The sequence below is a fragment of the Ailuropoda melanoleuca genome, chromosome 17, assembly GCF_002007445.2.
Source record: "Ailuropoda melanoleuca isolate Jingjing chromosome 17, ASM200744v2, whole genome shotgun sequence".
Classification (NCBI taxonomy): Eukaryota; Metazoa; Chordata; class Mammalia; order Carnivora; family Ursidae; genus Ailuropoda; species Ailuropoda melanoleuca.
Window position 1 is genome coordinate 25,193,899 of NC_048234.1, and position 23,523 is coordinate 25,217,421.

A 23,523-nucleotide genomic window follows, 5' to 3' on the forward strand; every position below is an offset into this window, starting at 1 on the left:
CATATAGATGGCCTATAAAAATATGAAAAGATGCTCAACATCACTAATCATCAGGGAAATGCAAATCAACACCACAATGAGATGCTGTCTCACACCAGTTAGAATGGCTCTTGTCAAAAAGGCAAGAAATAGGGATACCTGGGTGGTGCTGTTGGTTGACCATCCAGCCCTTGATTTGGGTCATGATGTTGGGGTTGTGGGATTGAGCCTTGTGTCAGGCTCCGCATTCAGCTCATAGTCTGCTTGGAACTCTCTCTCCCTCTCCTTCTGCCCCTCTCCCCCTGCCCCCCGGTCACATGCTCTCTCTCTCTCAAATAAATAGATAAATAAATAAATGAATAAATAAATCTTTTTTTTTTTAAAGCAAGAAATAACAAGTGTTGATGAGGCTGTGGAGAAGAGAACCTCATGTACTACAGGTGGGAATGTAAACTGGTGCAGCCACTATGGAAAACACTGTGGAGTTTCCTCAAAAAATAAAAAAAGAGCTACCACATTATCTAGCAATCCCACTTCTGGGTATTTATCCGAAGGAAATGAAATTACTATCTCAGAAATATCTACACTCCCATGTTAATTGCAAAATTATTCATAATAGCCAATATGTGGAAACAACCTAAGTGTCTGTTGATGGATAAATGCATCCAGAAAATAAGGATATATATATATATATATGCAAGGGAATATTATTCAGCCATAAAAAGGAAATCCTGCCATTTGTGACAACATGGATGGACCTTGAGGACATGATCCTATACGAAATAAATGAGACAGAGAAAGACACTATATGATCTCGCTTACGTGTGAGATCATAGAAAAAGCTGAACTCATAGAAACAGAGAGTAGAATGATGATTGCCAGGAGCTGAGGGGTGCAGGATATAGGGAGATGTTGTTAAAGGATACAAATTTCTAGTAATAAGATGAATAATTTCCAGGGATCTAGCATACAGCATGGTGACTATAGTTAATACTATTATATATTTGAAAGTTGTGAAGAAAGTAAATCTTAAAATTTCTCATCACAAGAAAAAAATATAACTGTGAGATGATGGATGTTAACTAAACTTATTGAGGTAACCATTTTGCAGTATACACGTATATCAAATCCTTATGTTGTATACTTAAAATTAATACAGCATTATATGTCGATTATATCTCGATAAAGAAGAAAAAGACTTTTTACTTGTAAACAAAAAAATCTCCACTTAAAAGAAATGTCCAAGCTGTAGTGACTCCTTTATAGATCTATAAGTTTTATTTGAACTTGAACTCAGATATCCAGAAGCTAAATAAATGTTTGTAAAAATCCTACCACTTCTGATGAAATTGATTGAGAAGTTGTTGCGGTTTTTTTTAAAGAAGAAGAAACATTTATTTCTAGGAAAAATCTTGTCTTTTGGAAAATTAGTGTTGATCTCTGTGATACAGTTTTTAATGTTATATGTAAGGCCCAGAAAGGAAGATTTAGTATCAAAATTCTTATTTTCTCTTTCTAGATCAGGCAAACAGTGCCATGGAATAAATTGAGGTCTGGTTAACACTTAAAATCTGGCTCCCTCTACTGGAGGATAGGATACCTTTTCTCCCTTCCTTTTAATCTGCATCCAAGCAGGTACAGGATGAAGTTCACAGCTCAGGGTTTTCTGATCTTCATGCATATACAAAAATTGTCTCATTGACCAACTTGTGGTCTGTAATGGAGAAAAACTTACGAATTTCACTTTTTATGAATCAGCCACCAACGACCCCCCACTTTCCACTTCAAACAGAGCTGTTTAATTTAGGCCTTCAAGCAAATTAGAAGATGCCCCTGTCACTCAGTTTTCATTTACTGGGTCATAAGCAGCTGGTCCACATTTAGGCTTTCAGAGCTGGAAGGAACCCCACAGATCTCCAATCCAACTATTCATTTTCCTGCTAGGAAAGTATAGCTGCAGAGGGATGAGGTGATTTCTCAAAGTCATAGAGCAGGACAACTTCAATGTGCATATGTAACAATTTACATATGATGCACATCTCTAACTTTTAATAATGATTAGTGCATCAAATCAAGTAACAAATATTTCTCAATTGCCTGCTGTGTGTCAGATACCAAGAAATGTAAAAGATGTATGAGACATGATTTTTGTTCCTGAAATAACTTTTAGTTAATTAAATTGTATAAGTGATGATTACAAGTTAGACACAGTTGCTAGGTTTGCAAACCCAAATGGCCAAATAAATAAACCTTTTCACTTTAAGAAACACCAGTTCCTAAAGATGATTGATAATTTCTTTGCATAGCCAGTTAATTCCTTGTTTAAGTGTTGATTCCTATACAGCTAGCTTTGGGGTCTGACTGGCTTTCTGAACTGGAAATTAGTAACTTTAATGGGGGAGGGCTATTTGTTTTGAAGTGAAGTTAAAAATTTTTGGGTTTGTTGTTAATATAGAAAATGACATTGGATTATCCTAGTGAATGATCTAAAGTTGCTTTTGAATGGAAGTGTCAAAATTTCCATAAGTTTATTGATTCCTTGGAAAACACATTTGCGTGTCTGGTTCTCTTTGGCCGTGTCACCTTGGAAAAACTAGTTAACCTCTTTGTGCCTTACATTCTTCATGAGGTTGTTGTGATGATTAATGAATTAATACAAATGATGCCATTAGAGCAGATCCTGGTACATAGTGAGCATGTATATGTGTCTGATTACATTATTATTACTTGAATTATGTACATGGAAAACTAACATGGTGTTTACAAATTCTAAGAAAGGACTCAAAAGGTGATTTACAAAATATGACCCAACTAAATAAATATCATTTCATGATGGCTCTGGACACACAAATGTAGAGGAAGTTGTTCTCTGGGGAGAGTGAATCTCTTCAGTAACCACAGGCACGAGGATGAGCAATCTCAGTTTCATCCTAGTGAACTAAATGTCAATCCCCTGCGGTTCCCATATTTTCTGCTTAGAAGATATAAAAGCATTGTGGAAATCGTTTTTTAAGTCCATTGAGGGAGGAAAATACCCCTAGAGGCAAAAGTCAAACAATATATATTTGAGCATACCATATCTCTTTTCCTGCTGAAACGTCTTTAGAAAACATGAGCTCCTCTATTTCAGATTCATTGGTATTTCTTCGGTGCTAGGTGTTATCATCAAAGGAAAGGTGTAACCGCAACAGAAGGACTCTGTGTTCTTAATAGTCACAATGTAACAGCAGGTGCTTCTTGCTCAGCACTTCCCTGAAGACTTTAGACAATATGAAATACTTTCCAGAGCTGAGAATCATCCCAAGGTTTTAGTGGTGCCTCATTTTCCTCAAGGTAGATGTAAATGTGATTATTGCAAATGACTAGAGCTTTTCCAAGCATTCAGCCTTTAAAACTCAGATAAGACCTCATCAATTGTTTCCTGTTTTATGTCACTGACATCTCTTATTCTCTGTAGCCCAGAAATCAAGCTGAGCTTGAAATAAGATCCTGTTTTCCAGGCTGTTCCTGAAAGATAAAAAGACTAATTGGTTTGCAGCTTCTTCAAAGCCCATACAACAGGTTGAGCTTTAGATGTTTAATCATTTGTGTTACCGTATAGCATTTATCCAATCACTGACAAACCTGCATCTTCCATGAGCTGTTTTTCCTTGGTGCCTGTGATCTCACTAGAGCAAAGCATTGTTCCCCAAAAGCATTTTGTCACTATTAATTAGGGATCTCAGACCATGTCACTAGTTGCTACAAACCTAGTAATAAGTGGACAGCATATATTCCATAGCCATTCTGCTGTAAGTTAGCAATGAATAAATGCATTAAAATGAAGGGTTGCTGTACTGTTCTGCTAACTTGCTTTACAGAGAAACTGGTGAAAATATTTTTCAAAAATTTAAAGCCCCTTGAAATGGTTCTAAGGGCAAACAGCAAATGAAAAACATCTATTCCAGAAAATTTACAAAAATTTGATAAGGTGAGAGTCTGTGATACCTAAGCAACGACCACACTCTCCTTCTCCTCTTCCAGCTCCCAGTGGAAGGGTTTTCTTCCCAGGAGGAGAAAGACTTCAGCATTTCTCATCCTATCCATAGCTATCTGTTGCTGAGGCTAAGTTCTGGGTGAATGCAATCAATAAATAAGGGTGCCATTCCCCTCAGCCCCACTCATGGAATGGAGACTGTACCTTGGGCATGACATGCTGAGTGTACTGGAGTACCCCAGCTCATGAGGTCGTGGCTCCATGCCAGGAGAGGCAAGCTGATGCTGCTTCCTCCCCCATCTACCTAAGCCCTCAGCTCCTAGAGCACAAGTGTCATTTAGAGAGAAATTTACCTTTTTCCCCATCTCCAGCTCCGAAACTCTGGTTCAGAAACTGCCTGGGGGGGGAGGAGCAGGCCATAAACAGGTAGCTCTCAATCTCTTCCCAAGGGAACTGACTTTATTTGCAGCAGACCTTGGAGAAGTGCATGCCAAAGGACACTCTTGAGATTAGTGGAGCTAGGGATGAAATGAAATTGGGAGGCAAATTGGTGGATTTAATGAAGATAGAGCCTACACTGTAGGTTGACTACTTTGCAGGAGCGAGCCAGAATAATGCAGTTAGGAGAAGTCTTCTGGGGTGAAAACAAATATCGAACACTAACATCAGAAACTACTCTTTCAAAGGAGCCACAATCTGATTGGAGTAATTTGTAGAGCTGTTTATGACCCAGGGAATTGTTGAAAACAGTAACATAATCAGCTGGCAATTAGTAGAGTTTAGCAGCAGAGCATAGTTTGGGGAAAGAAAGAAAGAGAGCCCTACCAATAGAACTGTCATTCCAGGGTTACTGAGGGCATACCCAAAGGCATGCTTTGCTGAGGAGTAACATTAGAGGTTTAACATTATGGGAGGAGAAAGAAATAGACTTCAATAAAATAATCCAGCAAGGCAATAAAGAAAAAAATAACCAGTAACAACAGCCCTGAAGAGGGGAGTCTAAGTACCCAGAACTGCTACAATAGACTATCTAAAATATCCAGTTCCAACAAGAAATTTATGAGGCGTGCAAAGAAACAGGAAAGTACCCCTACATGGAGATAAAAGCAGACAATACATACTGCCTATGAGAGTGACAAGATGTCAGATTTAACAGAAAAATGCTTTAAAACAGCCATTAAAAATATGTTCACAGAGCTACACAAAAGCGTGATTAAAGAAGTAAAGGAAGATATGACAGTGTTGAATCAAATAGAGAGTATCAATAAAAAGATAGAAATTATATATAAAAAAGAACCAAATGGAAATTCTTAAGTTGAGAAGTTCAGTAATTAAAATAAAAAATAACTCAGAGGTGCTCAACAGTAGATTTGAACTGGTAGAAGAAAGAATTAGCAAACTTGAAGACAGATAAATAGAGATTAGGCAAGCCAAAGAACAGAGAGAACCAGTTCATTTTATGAGGCAAGTATTACCCTGATATCAAAACCAAAGCCATCACCAAAAAACTACAGATCAATTTCTCATGAATATAGATGCAAAAAATTCTCAACATTACAATCCCAGTAATGCAAGGTTAGTTCAGCACCTGAAAATTAATGTAATATATTAATAGAATAAAAAAACACAAAAGTCACACAACCATCTCAATTGATGCAGAAAAAGCATTTGACAAAATGCTTTCATGAGAAAAAACATTCAACAAATGAGAACTAGAAGGGAAATTCCTCAACCTTTGAAAAAGAACATCTACAAAAACCTCACAGCTAGCATTATACATACGATGAAAGACTGGATACTTTTCCCTTAAGATCAGGAACAAGATAAAGATGTCTGTTTTCACCCCTGCTATTCAACTTGTACTGGAGATTCCAGCCAGGGATATTAGACAAAAAAAGAAATAAAAGGCATTCATATTGGGAAGGAAGAAGTAAAACTATCTCTATTTGCAGATAACATGATCTTGTATACAGAAAATCTTAAGGAATCCACTAAAAACTATTAAAGCTAATAAACAAGTTTGCAGGATACAAATCAATTGTATTTTTATACATTTTACAATGAATAATCCAAAAACAAAACTAACAAAACAATTATATTCACAGTAGCATCAAAAATAATAAAATCTTAGGAACAACTAGGAAAAGTACAAAATATTGTCGAAAGAAATTAAAGAAGATCTAACTAAAGATCTAAATAAATGGAAAACTATCCCATATTTATGGATTGGAAAAATTAAGATGGCAGTACTCGCCAGATTCATTTACAGATTCGACACAATTCCTATCAATCTGAGCTGATTTCTTTGTAGAAATTGGCAAGCTGATCTTAAAATTTATATGGAATGGAAGGGACCAAAATTAGCCAAAACAATCCCAGAAATGAAGAGCAAAGTAAAAGGACAAACACTTTTGACTTCAAAAGTTTCAACTAAGCAATGTTCCAACCAGTGTTCTAGACAATTTTTCTCAATTCGTGTCCTTGTGGAATTTATGTTCTGTTAAAACCAGGCAGACAATAATCAATAACCTTAATAAATAAGTGAAGCATAGGGTGTGTTTGAAGGTGGCCAGTCCTATGGAGGAAATAGACAATGAGAATAATGGTTGAATGTGTTTTCACATGAAAATTCTAGCGCCCAGAAAGCCTGGCTTAGGGAGACACAAAGAATATTTGTTGAATAAACGAATGAATGAATAGATACAGTTCAACTTGTATGTTTGACTTCTAAAGGTTTGCAGTTTGCATTGAAGCACTGGTTTGCTGTTTGCATTGAAGCACTGGTTTGCTTTTCCTTTCCTTTCTTTTTTCTTTTCTTTCTCTTTTTTTCTTCTTCTTCTTTTTTTTTTTTTTTTTGAAATCATCATGGATATAAAAAGAATTCCACATCTGTCCTCCTTTCCTGTTCTACTTTGCCCTAAATGGCAACATGGTATAGTGGTTTAGCACACAAATCTTTGGAGCCAGACTGCATGGGTTTGAGTCCCAGCTTACTGCTGAATTATTTCTGAAACCCTTAATTATATTTATCTTTATTTATAATGATGTATAAATTGCACTATTTCATCAACTAAAAAACTTGAGGCTTTGTATTTTGAAGACCTCCCTCCTACCTATAATTCTCATGTTTTTTCTTAGCTTCATCCTGATCTTTCCCTTAAGTTGCCAATTTAATCAACATTTACTTTGTGTCAGTTGTTTGCAAGAAACTGCTCTGAGTCCTAAGGGAATTATCTAACAATGTGCCCATTATAGGTGGATGTTAATGGTCCTTTTCTAATATTAATAGGAAATGTAATAAATCTCGATTCTACACAAGATGTGAACTTCTGGATAGCTAGGACTGTCTCATTCACAACTAACATCCTCAGGGCCTTCCACAGTGACTGGAACATATAGATATGCAGCAAATGTTTGATGAATGAATAAAAAGTTACTATCCTCTAACAACAATCAGTTATATATGCAAAAGCCACGCATTTGTCACTGGTTGAGCATTCTGTTTAGAATATCTTTGGGCTCTTTGAGGGTGGTCTGCCTAGGTCTGGACTCCCTATCTAGCTAACAGAGTTTACATGGATGGAGGACCAGGGGACCTGTAGCTTGGCAGAAGCCCAGAACACGCTTCTCTACCTTGGACATCAGCCAGTGACCAAGTTCAGGGAGTAACTCCTTCCCTCCTTGGATGTGTTTTATAACTGTCCTTTGTGAGTTGATTTTTCATGCCTGTATCTTGGTTGCAAGTTCTTATTTCTTCTTTTTTTGGGGGGGGGGGTCCTGTTTCAAAAGTAAAATAGCAGTAGGGTTTGTTAAGATGTCTCAGTCAAATAGTAACTTATTAGCTATGATATAATGATATGGGGAAATGACAAGCTCTTTGGCTGTTTATTTCCCTCATTATGGATGGAAAGAGTAAGTATGGAGATGTCTCAGTTGCTATGGATACCAAGTCTCTGAGATAATAGAATTCTTTTAACATAATCCAGTTTAGTTAGATTGGCCTTTCTCTCAAATACTATGTCTACTGAACACATTCTTTTTTTCAATACGAAAAACTATATTCCTTTCTCCTAACATCAGGAAGTGTGATATTTTAATTTTTTTCCAATTTTGCCCTGCAGTTTTTCTTTCTTCCTGTATCTCTTTTTTCCTACACTAGAACAGATGATATGGAGAGATAAACTATCTCTGGCTTTCTTCCTGTCTAAGCAAGAAAACTGATTTGTGTGGTTCCACATAATCAAATACAAATATAACAAGATGATTGACCCAGGTCTGATGTTTAGACTTTTTTTTAACTCAATGTTCAGAAACTAGGTTAATTATAAAAAGACATATAACTATCTCCTCAAAATTCCATTGGTTCATTGAGTCAGAGTTCTTTAAAATAAAATCTCTTTAGGACAGACAATTTTGAAAACAGTTACATTACTTGATTGTCACAGAGGAAAAAAGTCTTCAAAATAAATTTGAAAAGTGGCAACTCATAGTTCAAGAGTGTGAAAAAAGTCTATTCCCATGTGTAAAAGTAGTCAGACACCTTGCTAACAACATACATTTATGAAAGTTTAAAATGCCAGCTAAATTTTTCATCTGTTTTTCAGAAAGAATTGTTTCCATGGATTTATAAAACAAACAAACAAACAAATAGTAATGGTTTGACCTCTTAACTTCGGTCCCTCATTCCTCATTTCAACTTGTATTTTCTTTTAGAGAGGGGTTGTGTTCATTATATAAATTTAAAACTCCATGCAATAAACATATTTCCGGACTGTTTTGCTGGAGGGTACTGTGTTGGAGATGAAAAGGCCAGCGTCTGAGTCATGAGATTGGATTCTAGCCCCAACTCTGCCTGTAGTTGTGTGGCCTGAGATGAGTCATTTACCCTCTCAGGTCTTCATTTCCTCATCTGAAAATTAGAGGTCAGACGACATAATTTCCCCAAGCCCTCTTTACATCCTAAAATATCTACATTGCTTTGAAATGTATCCACATCTCCAACTGATATCCAGCATCACAGTTATAAACTGTTTAAAATGGGCTTACTGAGTTCAAAACCAAATAGAAAAGAGAAAGCTTTAGAAGTACGAGCCTCCTAGCAACTTTATTTCCATCCTGCACTGCATTTAAAATAGTTTTAAACTTCCAGTGGAAAATAGGAATTAGACCATGTTCAGGTGGATCATTTCAAGACTTTATTATTGGTGATGCTTTCTCCAGATGGAAAGTAAGCATGTAAGAGTAATACTGCTAATACTGGCATTTATTGCTTCCTTAGTAGATGTCAGACACTTTGCTAAGTGCTTTCTATGGCTCATCTCATCAGTCCTCAGAGCAACCCTGTAAGGCAGGAATTGTGATGTCCATTCTATAGATAATAAGGAATACAAAGTCCTAGGTGGCTCAACCAGTAATTGGCAGGGCCAGGATTTGAATCCATGCTGACTTTATATGTCGCATAAACTCTATAATGCACAGACATTCAGGATTTGTGTGTGTGTGTGTGTGTGTGTGTGTGTGTGTGTGTGTGTCTCTCATACATTCTTTATATGTCTCAAGACATATCATTATCTCCTTTGCAGTTGTCCTTCTATGCATGCCTGATCTCAGTGAAAGGCACCACACCCATCAATTACACCAGACAGAAACTTGGGGATTACATCTGACCCTTTGCCTCATTTCCACTCCTCACCCATGCAACCCATCACCAAGCCCTGTACGCTTCCTTTATTAAATAGCTCTCAAAATGGCTGTATGAGTCCGGGTCCCAGAGCAATCCTGGACACTAAAGGGTTGAACCTAAGAGAATTTCATGAAGGGATCATTTGTGTAAGTGTAAGAAAGCTCAAGGCACCTTACAGGAGGAGGTAGAGCACCAGGGGACCAGGAGCAGTAGAATGCTATTGACATCTGTTATGGGTTGATTGTGTCCCCTTCCAAAGGAAAGATGTTGGAGCCCTAATCCCTAGTGCCTCAGCCTCACAGTTAAGATTCTAACTGGCTCCTCATGATTCTTAAGGTAAAACACAACCACAAATTTAAAACTGGGCTGTAAGGACATGTGGTATCTGACCTCTTACCTGGGACTCCTCTCTCTCCCCCGCCTCTCTCTCAGCGTGTGTGTGTGTGTGTGTGTGTGTGTGTATCTAGCCTTACTGGCTTTCTTTCCTTACCTTTAATGCATTGTCCTCCCTCCCATCAGGGAACCTTGGTACACAGATGCTTTTCCTTCTGCCTGGTATGTGGCTCCCATCTTTGTTCCTATTATCTTAGCCTGCTTTTTTTTCAGCAGATGGAGCAGTCCAGTCAACAGCTCTAATTTTCAAGTCATCTCAGGCTCCCAAATGTGAGTGGATGAACCTTTAGATGGTTTCAATCTCCAACATCAAGTCAGAGGGTCTTCCTGACGAACCAGCTAAGCCCAAGAGATTGTGAAGCTGGACAAGCCATCCTCATTATGTCCTAGAACTTCAGAGTCCTGACCATTCATAGAATCCTTGGGGGGGATGTATATGGATATATATTTCTAAGCCATGAAGCACAAAGTTTGGGGATAATTTTTTATTACTAACTGATGCCTATATGCACAGAAAGTATTTTGAATATATGTATTCAAAAATCTTAAGGATGGGTTTAGTTGTGATGTGATTTGGAAGGGAGGTGTGATGTATACATGTTCAAGGGCATATATTCTTTTCTGGTAACATAAAGTAATAGAAGCTTTGCACACCTGAATGAACCAAGGGTTCTTTAGAGAAACTGACTTGGCAAAGGGAACAGTGTTGGAGTTGGGGGGTGGGAGGAGTCCATGCCGCCTCAGGACAAACCTTCCAGCAGAAATCTCACCCCTCCCTTCCCTTCCCCCTACCATCTTTGATATTCTGTTTTGTATCAACCAGATTTCACCCCACAGAGACAAGGGGAGGAAATGAGCCAGGAGAGTCTTCCATTTGGGGGCTCTCCATAAGATGACCCTCTTTATTACAGTCAATGTCTACAATAGCTGCTGCGACCACAAACCAAAAATCTTTATATGTGTTATTGAAAAGCTATAGATTTAATGAGTGAGATATCATCCCTGTTTGGGAAAAATTCACAGTGAAAGAATGAGACCTCACTGTTACTCCACTAGCTTTTGTTTTCAGAGTTATACTATTGGTACTGAGAAACCAAAAAGAACCTGAGGTGGGGAGGAGCCTTCTAAGGGCAGGTGACAAGGAAGGCTAACACATCACGAATAAGAGGAGAGAGATTAAATCTTGAGGGTTAAGTAGATGACAGAATAGGTAGGGCATTTTAGGCTGAGATAAAAGGTTTGGATTTTATTCTAAATACACAGATGACCATTGGAGGGTTGTAAACAGAGTGATACTGTCTGATTTACACTTGGAACAGATCTCTTTGGGCTCCATTTGCAGAATGTGAACAGAGGGACACCATTCAGGATATTGTTGCAGTTGTCCTGGTGAAGGTTCATGTGCCCTAGACTTAGGTTTTGGCAGGGAACATGGAGAGGAGTGGTTGGATAAGAGATGTTCTTTGGGGGTAATGCTGTCAAGACTTCCTGATGGGTCACAGTGGGGGTAGGAAAAGGGGAAGAATCAAATGTGACTTCCAGTTTCTGACTGAAGGAATTGGTGGGTGGTGGTACCATTTATTCAGATGAAGAAGACTAAGGGGAAAGCATACTCAGTGGGAAAAACTGATGTGTTCTGTCTTGGTGATCTTAGATTTAAGAGGGCTGAGGCCATCCAAGTAGAGATGTTGTAATGGCTTTAACAGGGCCCCCTGAATCCAGTCCTGGCTCCAATACCCTCCCCTCCCCTAATTCCCTTCTCTTCTACAGTCACTGCTCTATTAATCTTTCTGAAGCCTGGCTAGAATCATGCAAGTTCCATGCTTTAAAATATTCAGCATGCCCTTAGTGCCCTCAGAACCAGGTATAGATATCTCAGTCTGATTTTCAACTCTTCAGTTATCCTCTGAGAATCTCCTTCCAGCCTTATCTCTTGTTGCAACTGTCTTATATCTCATGTATGCTCTAGTCAAACTGGACAGCTTTCTATTCCTCAAATGGATCTTGCACATTCTTGCTTCTAACTCCTTGCTTATATTTTCCCCTCTGCCTGGAATTTCCTCATACTCAACAGTCATAATCAATTAGGACTTAAATGAAATTATAAACTGCAAGAACATGATGCTAGACATTTATGGATACTGGTATAAACTGACACTGAGTTATTGCTTTAGTAATTCCTCTTAAGTGTGTCTGTTATCTCTCAAGCATTTAAAATGCAATAATATAAAGTAGTAGTTTCAAGTGCTTATTAAACAGTGATGCCTTGTACTCTGAGCAAAATACTAAAGGCCAAAATACTTATAAAGGAAAGGGTCATGTGGCTCCAAATGAACAGAATGAGTGGTACACATCTTTGAAATTTCATTAATCTCTACCAAGGAGCCTTCAGAGCAAAACTCACCACTCTCATGTTCAGAAAATTTCGTGAAAGGCTAAAAGCCTACGGGATGACTTATGGAAAAATCCAGTGGAAACCTCTTTTCACCAAGTAAAAGAAAGGGCATCAATATGATTAAAGGAAAGCAGGGTGAGAGTAGGATTTTAATAATAATAATCATAATCCCCTTGAATAGCAACTTAAATGCCATCACCAACATTCTTGCTGGTGTTGGTTTGTTACTACTCCTCCCTCTGTTGCCTTTTGAAAAAGTTTGCAAAGCCCTGGCACCTTTAACAGAGTTAGTTTTGTGCTCTGTGAGTTCATGTCATTATATGCATCAGAAAAAACACCTGACAATGAGCAAGAAGAATTAGCACTTGGGCATTTTGTAATGGACGTGTTGGTTGGGCGCTTACCCAGAACATAGAAAAAGCCACTTCATGCTCCTCTGGATTTGCAGATTTGTATTCTGTTGTGGGGAAAAAACAACATGTCACAAGTATAATAACTCTAGGTTATAGTTAGTAAATTTTGCCATCAATTATAAAATATTTTCAAATCCAGTGATATGGAGGGCACTTACCTTGAGTTGAAATCAATGTCTAGACCCCAGATGGAGCCGCTCCTTCAGAGGGTGCCATGCCAGCAAGCCAAAATTTGGGTAATGTTCATGTCCAAATAAATGCTGTGCTTGACCAGAAAAGCAGTGTATTCAGTCAGCCAGTCCCAAACACCAAACCAGTTTTGGGCCTTTTCCCCCCAAATAAGGTTGACTGTGTGGCTGTAGCCAATCAGTGTTTTCTATTTCTCTCCTCCTTGTTCTTTATTCTTTACCCTATAGACTCTTGTTGCCTTCTGCCCCATTTGCAGTTCTCTGAAAGGACTGTCCACTTCACAAAGTGTTAAATTAAGTTTGGTTGTATCACTTAAAGTGTCTTCTTAGTCATTTTTTAACTCTAGGCTCTACAAATGCATCTTTAAATGAAGTGCTTTTTATCATAAGTTGCATCATATATGACTAAAATAATGATTCTTTTTGAGTTTGGCTCAAGTGACAGATAGAATAACTTGTAGCCATTGATCATCAAATTGAATTTCATTAAGATTCATTGCCCACCCCAGACAGAGACGTGTAGTAAGCACTGGAACCTCTTTTAGCCCGCCGTTTAGAATTCCAACCCTAGGCATTTAAAAATTCCCCTTTGAATGGCTCTCTGATCCACCAGTGCTATTTTTGAGGCCTTAAAATTTCATTCCCCCACTGAACACGTTAATTGAGTTCAGAACAGATGTGTGCAGCATCTGTGCACATACGTTCCCTGCAGAATTCTTGGGAGTGGAGGATCAGCCCTCCAACTTTGGAACAGATTCCCTATGATGAACATACTTGAAAACACTATTTCTAGATCTGAGAAGCTACACTTTCTCCTTATCTCTAAAACTATCTGTGTTTTATGTGGCAGGCAGCTTAATGAGTTGCCTTTTTCTTCCTCCCAGATTTTTCCTCTAGCACATTCTACTTTTCCAGCTGGGGTCAGGCTTGGGACTCACTTACTTCTGAGCCTGGAAGTCAGCCTGACAGGCTCAGTCCCAGAGCTATGGCCTCCTTACAAAGACAGCTTTGTAAGGGGGTTTCTTGACTATGAAGAAACCCACCAGAGCATGAACTTTCTTTCATCAGCTCTTGGGAGCTCTGACAAATGTAGTGAGCATTTTCACCAGGTGCTCTGACTTCCCAATGAGGTTTCTATGGCTCCATAGTCAACATTTTCCAATACTGACTTTGGAGCACTTCAGAAAGAACTCCAAGAAATAATGTCTGTTTTTCATGAAAACAAACAAAAAACCAACCTATTATTTCAGAAATGATTAGGAATGTCAGTCGTATTTATGAGTGGCATAGAAATGTCTTCTGACACTGGCAACTTCTAGAAGGAAGCCCCCCCATATCACTCCCCCCAGGGGAGTGATAGCACATGAGAGTTCACAATCAAAGTGCTCTTGCCATCTCTCAGATGATCATGGAAAGGTAGTTTTAGGAGGCCAGAATATGCTACCTTAAATATGCCTTTTTGGCATAAGGATTGCAGACTCATGAGAAGCTCTGAAAACAGAGTAGTTACCCTTTCGTAAGGGGTATTTACTTTTATAAAGGGAATTCCATTTGTAAGAGTGTCTCCATCTCTGTACCAGGAGGAGAAAGATGACTCTAAATCCTAAGAGACTCTTATTAATGTAGAAGGCACTTCAATCTTTACAACAAATCTTAAATCTGCATAACAAACCTTACCCTTGTTTACTGTACTTTTCCTGGTCATTTGCCCGTAACTAGCCTCTCCATACACCCCTCTTCCTCTGTTTTAGCTGAAGATGGTATTTAAGCTCAAGTTTTAGGCAGCTTTTTGAGTTTACTCATCACTGAGTTTCCCCCATGTGTATGAGAGATATACAAGAAAAGAAATTTCTTTACGTTAGCCTTTCATAAGATGGGCCCTAGTTAGAAACTGGAACGGTAGAAGGAAGAGACTTTTCTTCTCCCTGACACAGGGATGTAACAAGCCTGAGCCCATTGTCACTTGCACACTGGCTGTGTGTGGGGTGTATGGGCATGTGCAGATTTCACAACAATGGATATTTTTCTACTGCTCCCATGTAGGGAATCAATCCAGGTTAAAAAAAAAAAAAAAAAAAAAANAGCTCCAAAAGTGATTCTGTCAAAATTCCAGTCCATAATCCTATGCATCTCACCTAAATCTCTCCTACTGTATTCACCATAGCCCTTTGTGATTTACTGCAGAACAGGGAATCTTGGAGCCAAGTATAAATCATTGGGTTACAGTTCAACAGCTATTTTTTCTAAAGATAGTTCAGTGTGGAGCACCTGGGTGGCTCAGTCAGTTAAGCATCTGACTCTTGATATCATCTTGGGTCATGATGTCAGGGTCATGATATCCAGCTGTTGGGCTCTGCATTGAGTGTGGAGCCTACTTGGGGTTCTCTCTATCCCTCTTCCTCTGCCCCTCCCTCTGACTTGTGCGCACATGTATGCGTGTGCTCTCTCTCATTCTCTCTAATAAATAAATAAATAAAGCACTCATTTAAATGTAACTTGGGTTTTTATAATAATAACATTTACAAGTGATTATAAATAGCTAAGATTATACATTAGGACTAGTTAAGAATGAGTGAATCCACCCATAGGGAAGGCATGGACTAAGTGCTCTGATTAAATTATCATATCCTCATGAGATCTCTCTATGGTAGGTGCTCTTTATGCTGATTTTACAGGTGAAAGCAGAGATTCAGAGAATGTAACTTGCTAGTAAGTGATAAAGCTAGATCCTGAACCTAGGGGTATAGAAGACCAAAATACGTTAATTTAACAGCCATGCTTTTTTTTTTTTTTTTTACCTCGTTGCTATTACCTAGTTTGTTTTTACTTTCCAGTCAAAGTCTGAGCCAATTGTTCCCATTTCCCTGGCCTTTGGGAAGGCACTTGAAACCTAAGTTCACCTTGTTCTCTGGGTTTCAATCAACTGTTGGGAAACTATAATTAGAAATAAAAATCTCCCAACCCAGAAAACCTCTATACAAAGGTGGGAGAGAGACAACTATTTTGATATCAAACAGGCATTAAACCAGAAGGTGATGTGTGTCACTGGCAACCCACTGAAGGGCTTGCAAAAACAGGGAAATCTTGTTCTTTTATATATTATGTAATGAATACATTAGATGGGTTTTGCAATTTGCAGTTAGGTGACAAGTTATATCCATCTGCTCCCCGGTCCCATGATATTTTTTAATTTCCTTTGAAATGGGGGATGGGCCTTATTTTTTCTTAATGATTTCATTCCAGAGAGACTGCTGCCCTGTCCTTGAGGAAATTCTCCTGAGTTGCAAGACTGGCAAGAGGCTTATTTAACCATTAAAAAGATTTACATATGTTTGAAAGGATAAAGAAAGAAAATCTGAAAGAAAACAGTGGGAAAGAGGGGTAAGTCTCTTCCCTGATTTTCAGCAGGAAGAATTAAGCCTCTTATTTTTAATTTATATTTGCCTCTTACACCATCTAAGTCCTAACTTTTCAGGATTACATTGAGCTTGGCTCACCCTTCTCTACACACCCAGCTTATAGGCAAAGCACCTTCTGACTGCCCTGGCTCCACCAATTTTCTAAAAATTGTTGCTACATCACTCCCCCCAGGATTCCACTTCTCTCAGCTCTCAGCTCTCCCCAAAGAGGCTACTGCTGGAGAAACACAGTCTCTGAGTCTACTTCCTTTCCTTAGGAACAACACTAGAGGAATCATTAGCTTCTCTTCAACTGGATTTACATTTCATTTACTCTGGAGGCTAAGCTGGGATACCTCCCAAATGCACATCCTTTGGAGGAGGACCCTGCCCACACTCAGATGCTACTTTCTGGAAGAGGTCAGGCTCCAGGAAGAATTAGGAGAAAGATAAAAGTGGCCTGTCAGACTTAGATCTATCTTCCAGTTAAATGACCAGAAAAAACGCTTAATTGATTGCCTGAGCTTGATACACATCAAGTCTCACTAAACTCCCAGGCTTATGTAGGGGAGGAAAAAGTTTTCATTTACCCTCTTAAGGTTCCTGGCTTGGTCTGAAAATTGAACTGACAAAGACAGATTAACAGGAGAAAAGCAGACAAATGTATTTAATATAAGTTTTACATGACGCAGGAAGCTTCATAAGGAAATGAAGACCCAAAGAAACTGTTAAACCTGAGTATTTCTATGCTGAGTTTGAAGGCCAATGCGTAGTCATGGAAAGTTGTGATAGGTTAGGGAGTGTGAGATAGCTCTAGTAAACTAGGGGGAGGTTAGCTAGACTTGTTCATTCAGATTCCTCCCTGTGCCCATCTGTCTCTGTCTTGGACATAAGGGTGGTCCTTTCCTCTGGGTATAGGGAGGGCACCTCTTACACAAGGTCTTCTCACCTGCTTCAGGGAGAGTGGAGGGGGAAGGTCAGAGGGACCTTCCCATTCCCGCTGTTTTCTCAGCCTCCTTCAGCTTATAATCTTCAAGATGCCAAGGTACCATGTTTTCAGGTAACACATTCTGAACCCCATCGCTTACCATGAATTACATTTTCCGACATTGTAGTGCATCTCCTGCAGGTGCCTCCGCTCCAGTTCTCCTTCAGACAATTCTTGCCCTCCGAGTGTCTCTTCTACATACAGAGCTGATTTTAAAAACAGCTGAGTTCATCTATGGATGGATGATATGATGGGGATCAGGATATGCCACCTCAAGTTATGCCACTTTTGTGTAAGAATTATTTTCAGTTGAGAGCATCTGAGTTCCTGAAATCCTTTACCTGCCTAAAAGCAGTGCCTCTCAAAAGAACTCAGTTGTCGTAGATCCTCTCTCTGGGAGCAACCCTAACCTTCTCACCTGGGAGAGGAGAAATTGACTCCACACCTGGATGGACACTGACACAAACTGTCTCCCATCTATTCCTCAAAGACCCATTTATCTTTCCAAAAAGTCATCACATTTCCGTGAATGCCCTCTCCCCCACCACTTCTAAGGAGTCAGTTGTTCTCCCAGAAGTGTCCCTCTTGTCTCCCTTCCCCATGCCCCCTATTAAGATGGTACATTAACTCCAAATCTCACCACTCCTTTGGGTTTTCACCTCCTGTGATGTCTCTGTGCACATAAAATTAAAATAAATTGATAGGCCTTCTCTCCTATTAAGCTGTCTTTTGTCAACTCAATTTACAAGTTCCCCAGCCACTAAAACTAAGAAAAGAAGAAAAGTTTTCCTCCTTCTATAATTTTAGTCTAAGTTTGCTTTAAAATAATGTGGAAGGGGAGTAAGTGGGAAAGAATTAGTCACAGGTTGATGTTTGTTGGGACTGATGATGTCTACTTCTGTTTATTGTTAACATTCTCTGCTGAAAAGTTTTTTTTTTTTAATATTTTAAATAGTTGATTCTTTTGATGGTAAGAATTTGCTGATTTGGTTTTCTATCTTTGGGTATGAGTTTGATTATTAGGATTTAATTATTAGGATAACAACAGGAAGAACTTATGGCTGAAAATTTCCCCACCAGATTTTTGTAGGAGATATGTGGTTTCCGTATGGAGAGAGGAAGTGATCACCCACATTTGAAGCCATAACTGTTGTATACTGAAAGCCTTCCATATGCTAGACATAGCATATGTCTATGTGTGGTACTTCATAAACACTATTTTGAATCTTCACAGAAACCCAGCCAGGTAGGTGTTACTATTTCCATCTCAAAAGTGTGGAAACTGAGACTCTGATAATTAAGTTGGCCAAGGTCACCCAGATGATAAATGACAGAGCTGGGATTCAAAGCCCCCTTAACTCTGTGCTCCTTTATTCATATATTCCACAAATGGTTATCAAATGTCTGTCATGTACCATGCATTGTTCAGAGCCGTGAACTTGGAAAATGTCATCTCTGCCCAAATCAGCAGAGCCTACAATCTCCTTCCTCTAACCTGAACCACTTCCAAGGAAAGCAAGACCTGACACTAATCTTCTCCCAACTACATGAAAAGCCAAGGTACAGCAAAGTTATTGTCAGGAAAAATTGTCCAAGTCTTGGGCATATGCAAGAGAGATTACTGAATGTCCTTTCAGTGGAGTGCTGGACACTGTCTAGTGGACACTTTGGGGATTAGCTGTTTACATAGAATGACATATTTGATAGTCTTTATATTGATGGATATTGTACTCCTTTGTAGAGATTTTTATTATGTTGTGGAAAACTGATAGCAAGGCAAATGATTCTGGCCCATGGTGAGAAAGTAGAAACAACTGATTTCTGCCCTGCAGAGAAAATCATTCCAAACATTATACTTTATTACTTGATATATTAACCAGATTTGCCCCTAGTAGCCAATTTATGTCAGCATTCCTGATTGCCAATGCCTGGCTGGTTTGGAGAAGTCAGGGGCTAGATCATGGTAAGTCTTTCATATTGTGAGGAGGAGTCTGGACTTTACTGAAAGTGTGATGTGAAACCATTGGAAAGTCTTTAGCAGAGGGACGACATAATATGAATTATTCTCTGTAAGGACTAAGGCTGCGAGGTGTTCTGAAGTCAGACATGGGGCTTTGGGAAAGCTATTCCATCTCGCTTTGGGACAGATCCTTCATCTGTAAAGTGACTAAAATGTTAACTGCTGTGAAAGATCATTGTGAAGATTACATGAGGCTAGAGACACGCATACCTCCTCTCTCCTGACATAAATCATTGGTCACTTAGATGAGTGTGTCTGCGCGAAGCCAGGCTGGGCTGACGTAGCCTCTGGAAGTATCCACATGCCATGTTCTGAATGATTGTCTTGAGGGGAGGGGTTCATAGAGGTAGAGTCGGGCTAGGTAAGGGGCAGAAGTGGAGGTGAGAATAAGAATTTTAAACATGGGTTTTGTGAGCCCTGGCAAGTCTGCAAATCTAGATTGAATAAGGAATAGCTGAATAGGGTTTTTGTTTTATTTTGTCTTGGGACACAAGTGTGAAATATTCCTTATTCTTATTTTTTGAGAATGCCAGAAAAGAGAAAGAGAGAAAATGTTCTACCTTGCAGATAAGTTTGCGTTGAAGAAATTCTCTCGTGCATAGATTTCTTAATCTTCCCTTTTGAATATCCCTGAGTAATGACTTTCTATTCCTCTTGGCTTGGGGCAGTTTTTTAGGCTTAAATATAGGAAAGAACAACTAGAAAACCTCTGAGAAGAGAGAAGAAAAGAAGGACCTTTTGGTTCTTAGAATGCCTGAAGCTTCTCCTTGCCCTTTACTGGGGCTGGCAGTTTATCTTACACCTGCTAGAGCACCTGTTAGAGCCCCCTCGTGCAGCAACCTGGGGAGCTTGATATTCTCTCCACCCCCGCCCTACACATGTTGAAACTGGGACCCAGAGAGCCTAAGAAATTGTGCACAACTGGTAAGTAGGGCAGCTCGTGTGTGAATTGAGTTCCACCTGACTCCAAATCCCATACTTGTAAGCCTCACAGAAGGAATGTATCGGTATTTTCACATGGTTTGACCTATACCATTTCAATTTTGAATATTTTTGCATAAATGTCAAATCTGCTGTTATATTCCTTTCACTCATAAATCTTTTCCTGTTTGTGTAGTAAAGAACATGTAATTTTAGACTCGGGATATATAATCTTCAATTTCTCTGGAGAATAAATATTCCTGACACGTTTTTCTAAAATTGCATTCCTTTAATTTTTTATTAAAAATACAGCATGTTATTGAAATTGTGCACAAGAACAGGTAGGATGGTTAAAGTAAACACTTTGGATTCATTTTTGTTGCTTGAGAGAGCTGGCCAAAGGTAGACTGTAGAGATGCTGCACATGCCCAAGGAGTGTTTTCTATCTGGGACAGTGCAGAAACCAGTTAATAAGGCACACTGTGGCTTTGTGCCCTGTCTTAGCTCAGGTCAGATCTGGTATTACATTGGCTCCGACAGCCATTTCTCTGCCACGTGATCATGCTGTGATCTCAGGAGAGTCTGTCTTCCCACCCCTGAATTGATGGAGTGGGACACAAGACATTAAGAGTGAATAAGGAGTGTGTGTGTGTGTGACAGAGAGAGAGAGGGACAGAGAGAGATTCTGTGTGTTTGGGGGCAGGGAGAACACGCCTATTTTAATTGCAAAGATGCGATGCACTACTTCATTGTCACGTGGATTCTGGTCCATGACAGCTGTTTCTGGCATTCAGCCCACTAGTAAGTGTCTGTTTTCACCTTCTCCGACTGTAGCCATTTTTGTAAGTGACTAAGCAATCCGATCCTTGGTTTATTTCCCCTCCTGAGATGTATGTGGGAGAAAGAAGAGTGAAACGGAGAGCTATTTTGGAGACTGGCAAGGGGATCTCTGACCCTCCTCCTTACATTTTAAAAGAGACATTTAAAAGCAGCCTTCTTTTCTGGTTACTTCTTGCATATTTGCTGACAGAAATGAGGTACTGACAGTGGTGGGTGAGACAGTGGGCTCCCGAGGCCATGTCCCCTTAAAAGCCATGTTGTTGCATCGCATACTCTCTCCGCAGCAGGGAGGCTTATGTGTCATGATTCACTGGTTGTATGTGAACAAAACCCACTCAAACCAGTGTAAGCAAAAGGAGAATTTATTAAAAGGGCAGAAGGGTGCTCCACGTCAGGGACGTGGCTAAGCCAGGAGCAGATGGGAACCACGGTCGGAAACAGTTAAGAGTGTAATCTGATGGAAAAAAGTTAGTTTTCCAACAGCTTTTGAGTTTAATTGTTGCAGTTGTGACTCTCCAGAAACATTTCTCTCCATTGTCCTCTACAGCCCACTCCCCCTTTTGCTCTTTCTCCAGTTCTAAAATTCTTAGAGAACTGGGGTGCCTGGGTGGCTCAGTTGGGTAATCATCCAACTGTCGATCTCAGCTCAGGTCTTGATTGAAGGGTTGTGAGTTCGAGTGCTACCTTGGGCTCTACGCTGGGTGCAGAGCCTACTAAAAAAATAAAATAAAATAAAATTCTTAGAGTAGAGACTCTGACTTACCAATCTGGGTGAACGCCCACTCTCAGACCAGCCAGCTGTTGCCACAATACAGGGAGACTGCAAAGAGCTGCATGGCCATGACCGTGTTGGGTGAGTGTCCACCGTACGTGCATTGGCTCAGGAAGGTATATTCTGTGAGCGACGCCTCGGGATTTTCCAGGAAATATGGAAGCAATTAGCTATACAGTGGTTGGTCTGATCAGACAGGCTGACCCTTATAACTAGGGTCACACCTCTCACAAGTGTGATGTATTGTGTTTGCTTCCAATAACCTTTCATGTCATCTCATGAGAAAATTATTCACTATAGCTTTAAGGAGGCAGAATGGAGCAGTAATCGCTTTCAGTGCTGAACTTAAGAAGGAGAAACAGTTCTGAGAAAAAGAGTATGTGCTTTTTCAAAGCCCAATTCAAAGCCCCCAAAGCCTTCAGTGTTAAGGTACAAATATTGTTCCAATATTAAGGATGACACAGATGTGCTCTGTGGCCAACTTAGAGGATGATTCTCCTCCAAAGACCAAGGTCTGGTCCTAACTCTCGTCTTTATTATGATCTTTTCTTTAAGAACCCCCTGTCATTGGGGCACCTGAGTGGTTCAGTCATCGGGTGTCTGCCTTCGGCTCAGGTCAGGATCCCAGGGTCCTGGAATCAAGCCCCATATTGGGCTCCCTGCTCAGTGGGAAGCCCGCTTCTCCCTCTCCCACTCCCCGGGCTTGTGTTCCCTCTCTCGCTGTCTCTCTGTCAAATAAATAAATAAATACATACATACATAAATCTTAAAAAAAAAAAAAAAGAAGAATCCCTTGTCCTTTTCCACTATTACCATCATTCTGTGTGGGGTGTATGTGACCTGCTTGATTTTTAATATTTCTTCTCAAATGCAAACCACAGGCTTGCCCTGATACCCCAAAGCTCAGTAGTGACATATTCAAGCAAGATTTTACTAAATGACAAAAGACATGAGATAACCGTGCTTACAAAATCCAGCCTCTTCTGAACACTTGGAAGAGTGTTCCAAGAGCTTTCCATTTATTTCTATTTTGTATCTCTGTCTTTGCTTTTCACAGGACTGAGGGGGGCTAAGCATACGCAAGAAAGCCCGTGAGTTCCCTCCACACACAAGTGTACGAGGCAGTGGGGGAGAAAACTTGTCGCCAGAGGAGCCAGAGAACAGCAGGGTAAAGTAGCCCCATGTCACCCACGTGGTCACTGCCATCACATGCTCTTGTAAATCTTCTCCACAAATTCACTTTTGTGTCACTTTTGTCTATTGCTACTGTAACAAACTGCCACCAAATTTAGTGGCTCAAAAGCACCAGTTTATTATCTTACAGTCCTGGAGGTCAGAAGTCCAACACAGGTCTCACTGGGCTAACATCAAGGTGTTGACAGGGCTGTGTTCCTCTCTGGAGGCTCCTGGGGAAAGTTTGTGTTTGTGTTTTATTTTGTTTTTTACCTTTACTACCTTCTAGAGGCCACCTTCTTGGCTTGTGACTCTTCCATCTTCAAAGCCAACAATGAATGGGTTCCACTTTTCTGACCCATGTGTGGTCATGTTTCCCTCTGG

General features: G+C 39.7%; 1 protein-coding gene across 1 annotated transcript in view; it reads left to right on the top strand.

Annotated features, from left to right (window-relative positions):
- Positions 1-23,523, top strand: part of C17H9orf135 (chromosome 17 C9orf135 homolog) — a 194,825-nt gene that overhangs the window by 130,313 nt on the left and 40,989 nt on the right. Inside the window, exons 6-7 of the mRNA XM_034646840.1 lie at positions 365-419; positions 16,271-16,408. Coding sequence (XP_034502731.1) covers positions 365-419; positions 16,271-16,293 — 78 coding nt within the window. The 3' untranslated portion in view covers positions 16,294-16,408. The remainder of the gene's footprint in view (positions 1-364; positions 420-16,270; positions 16,409-23,523) is intronic.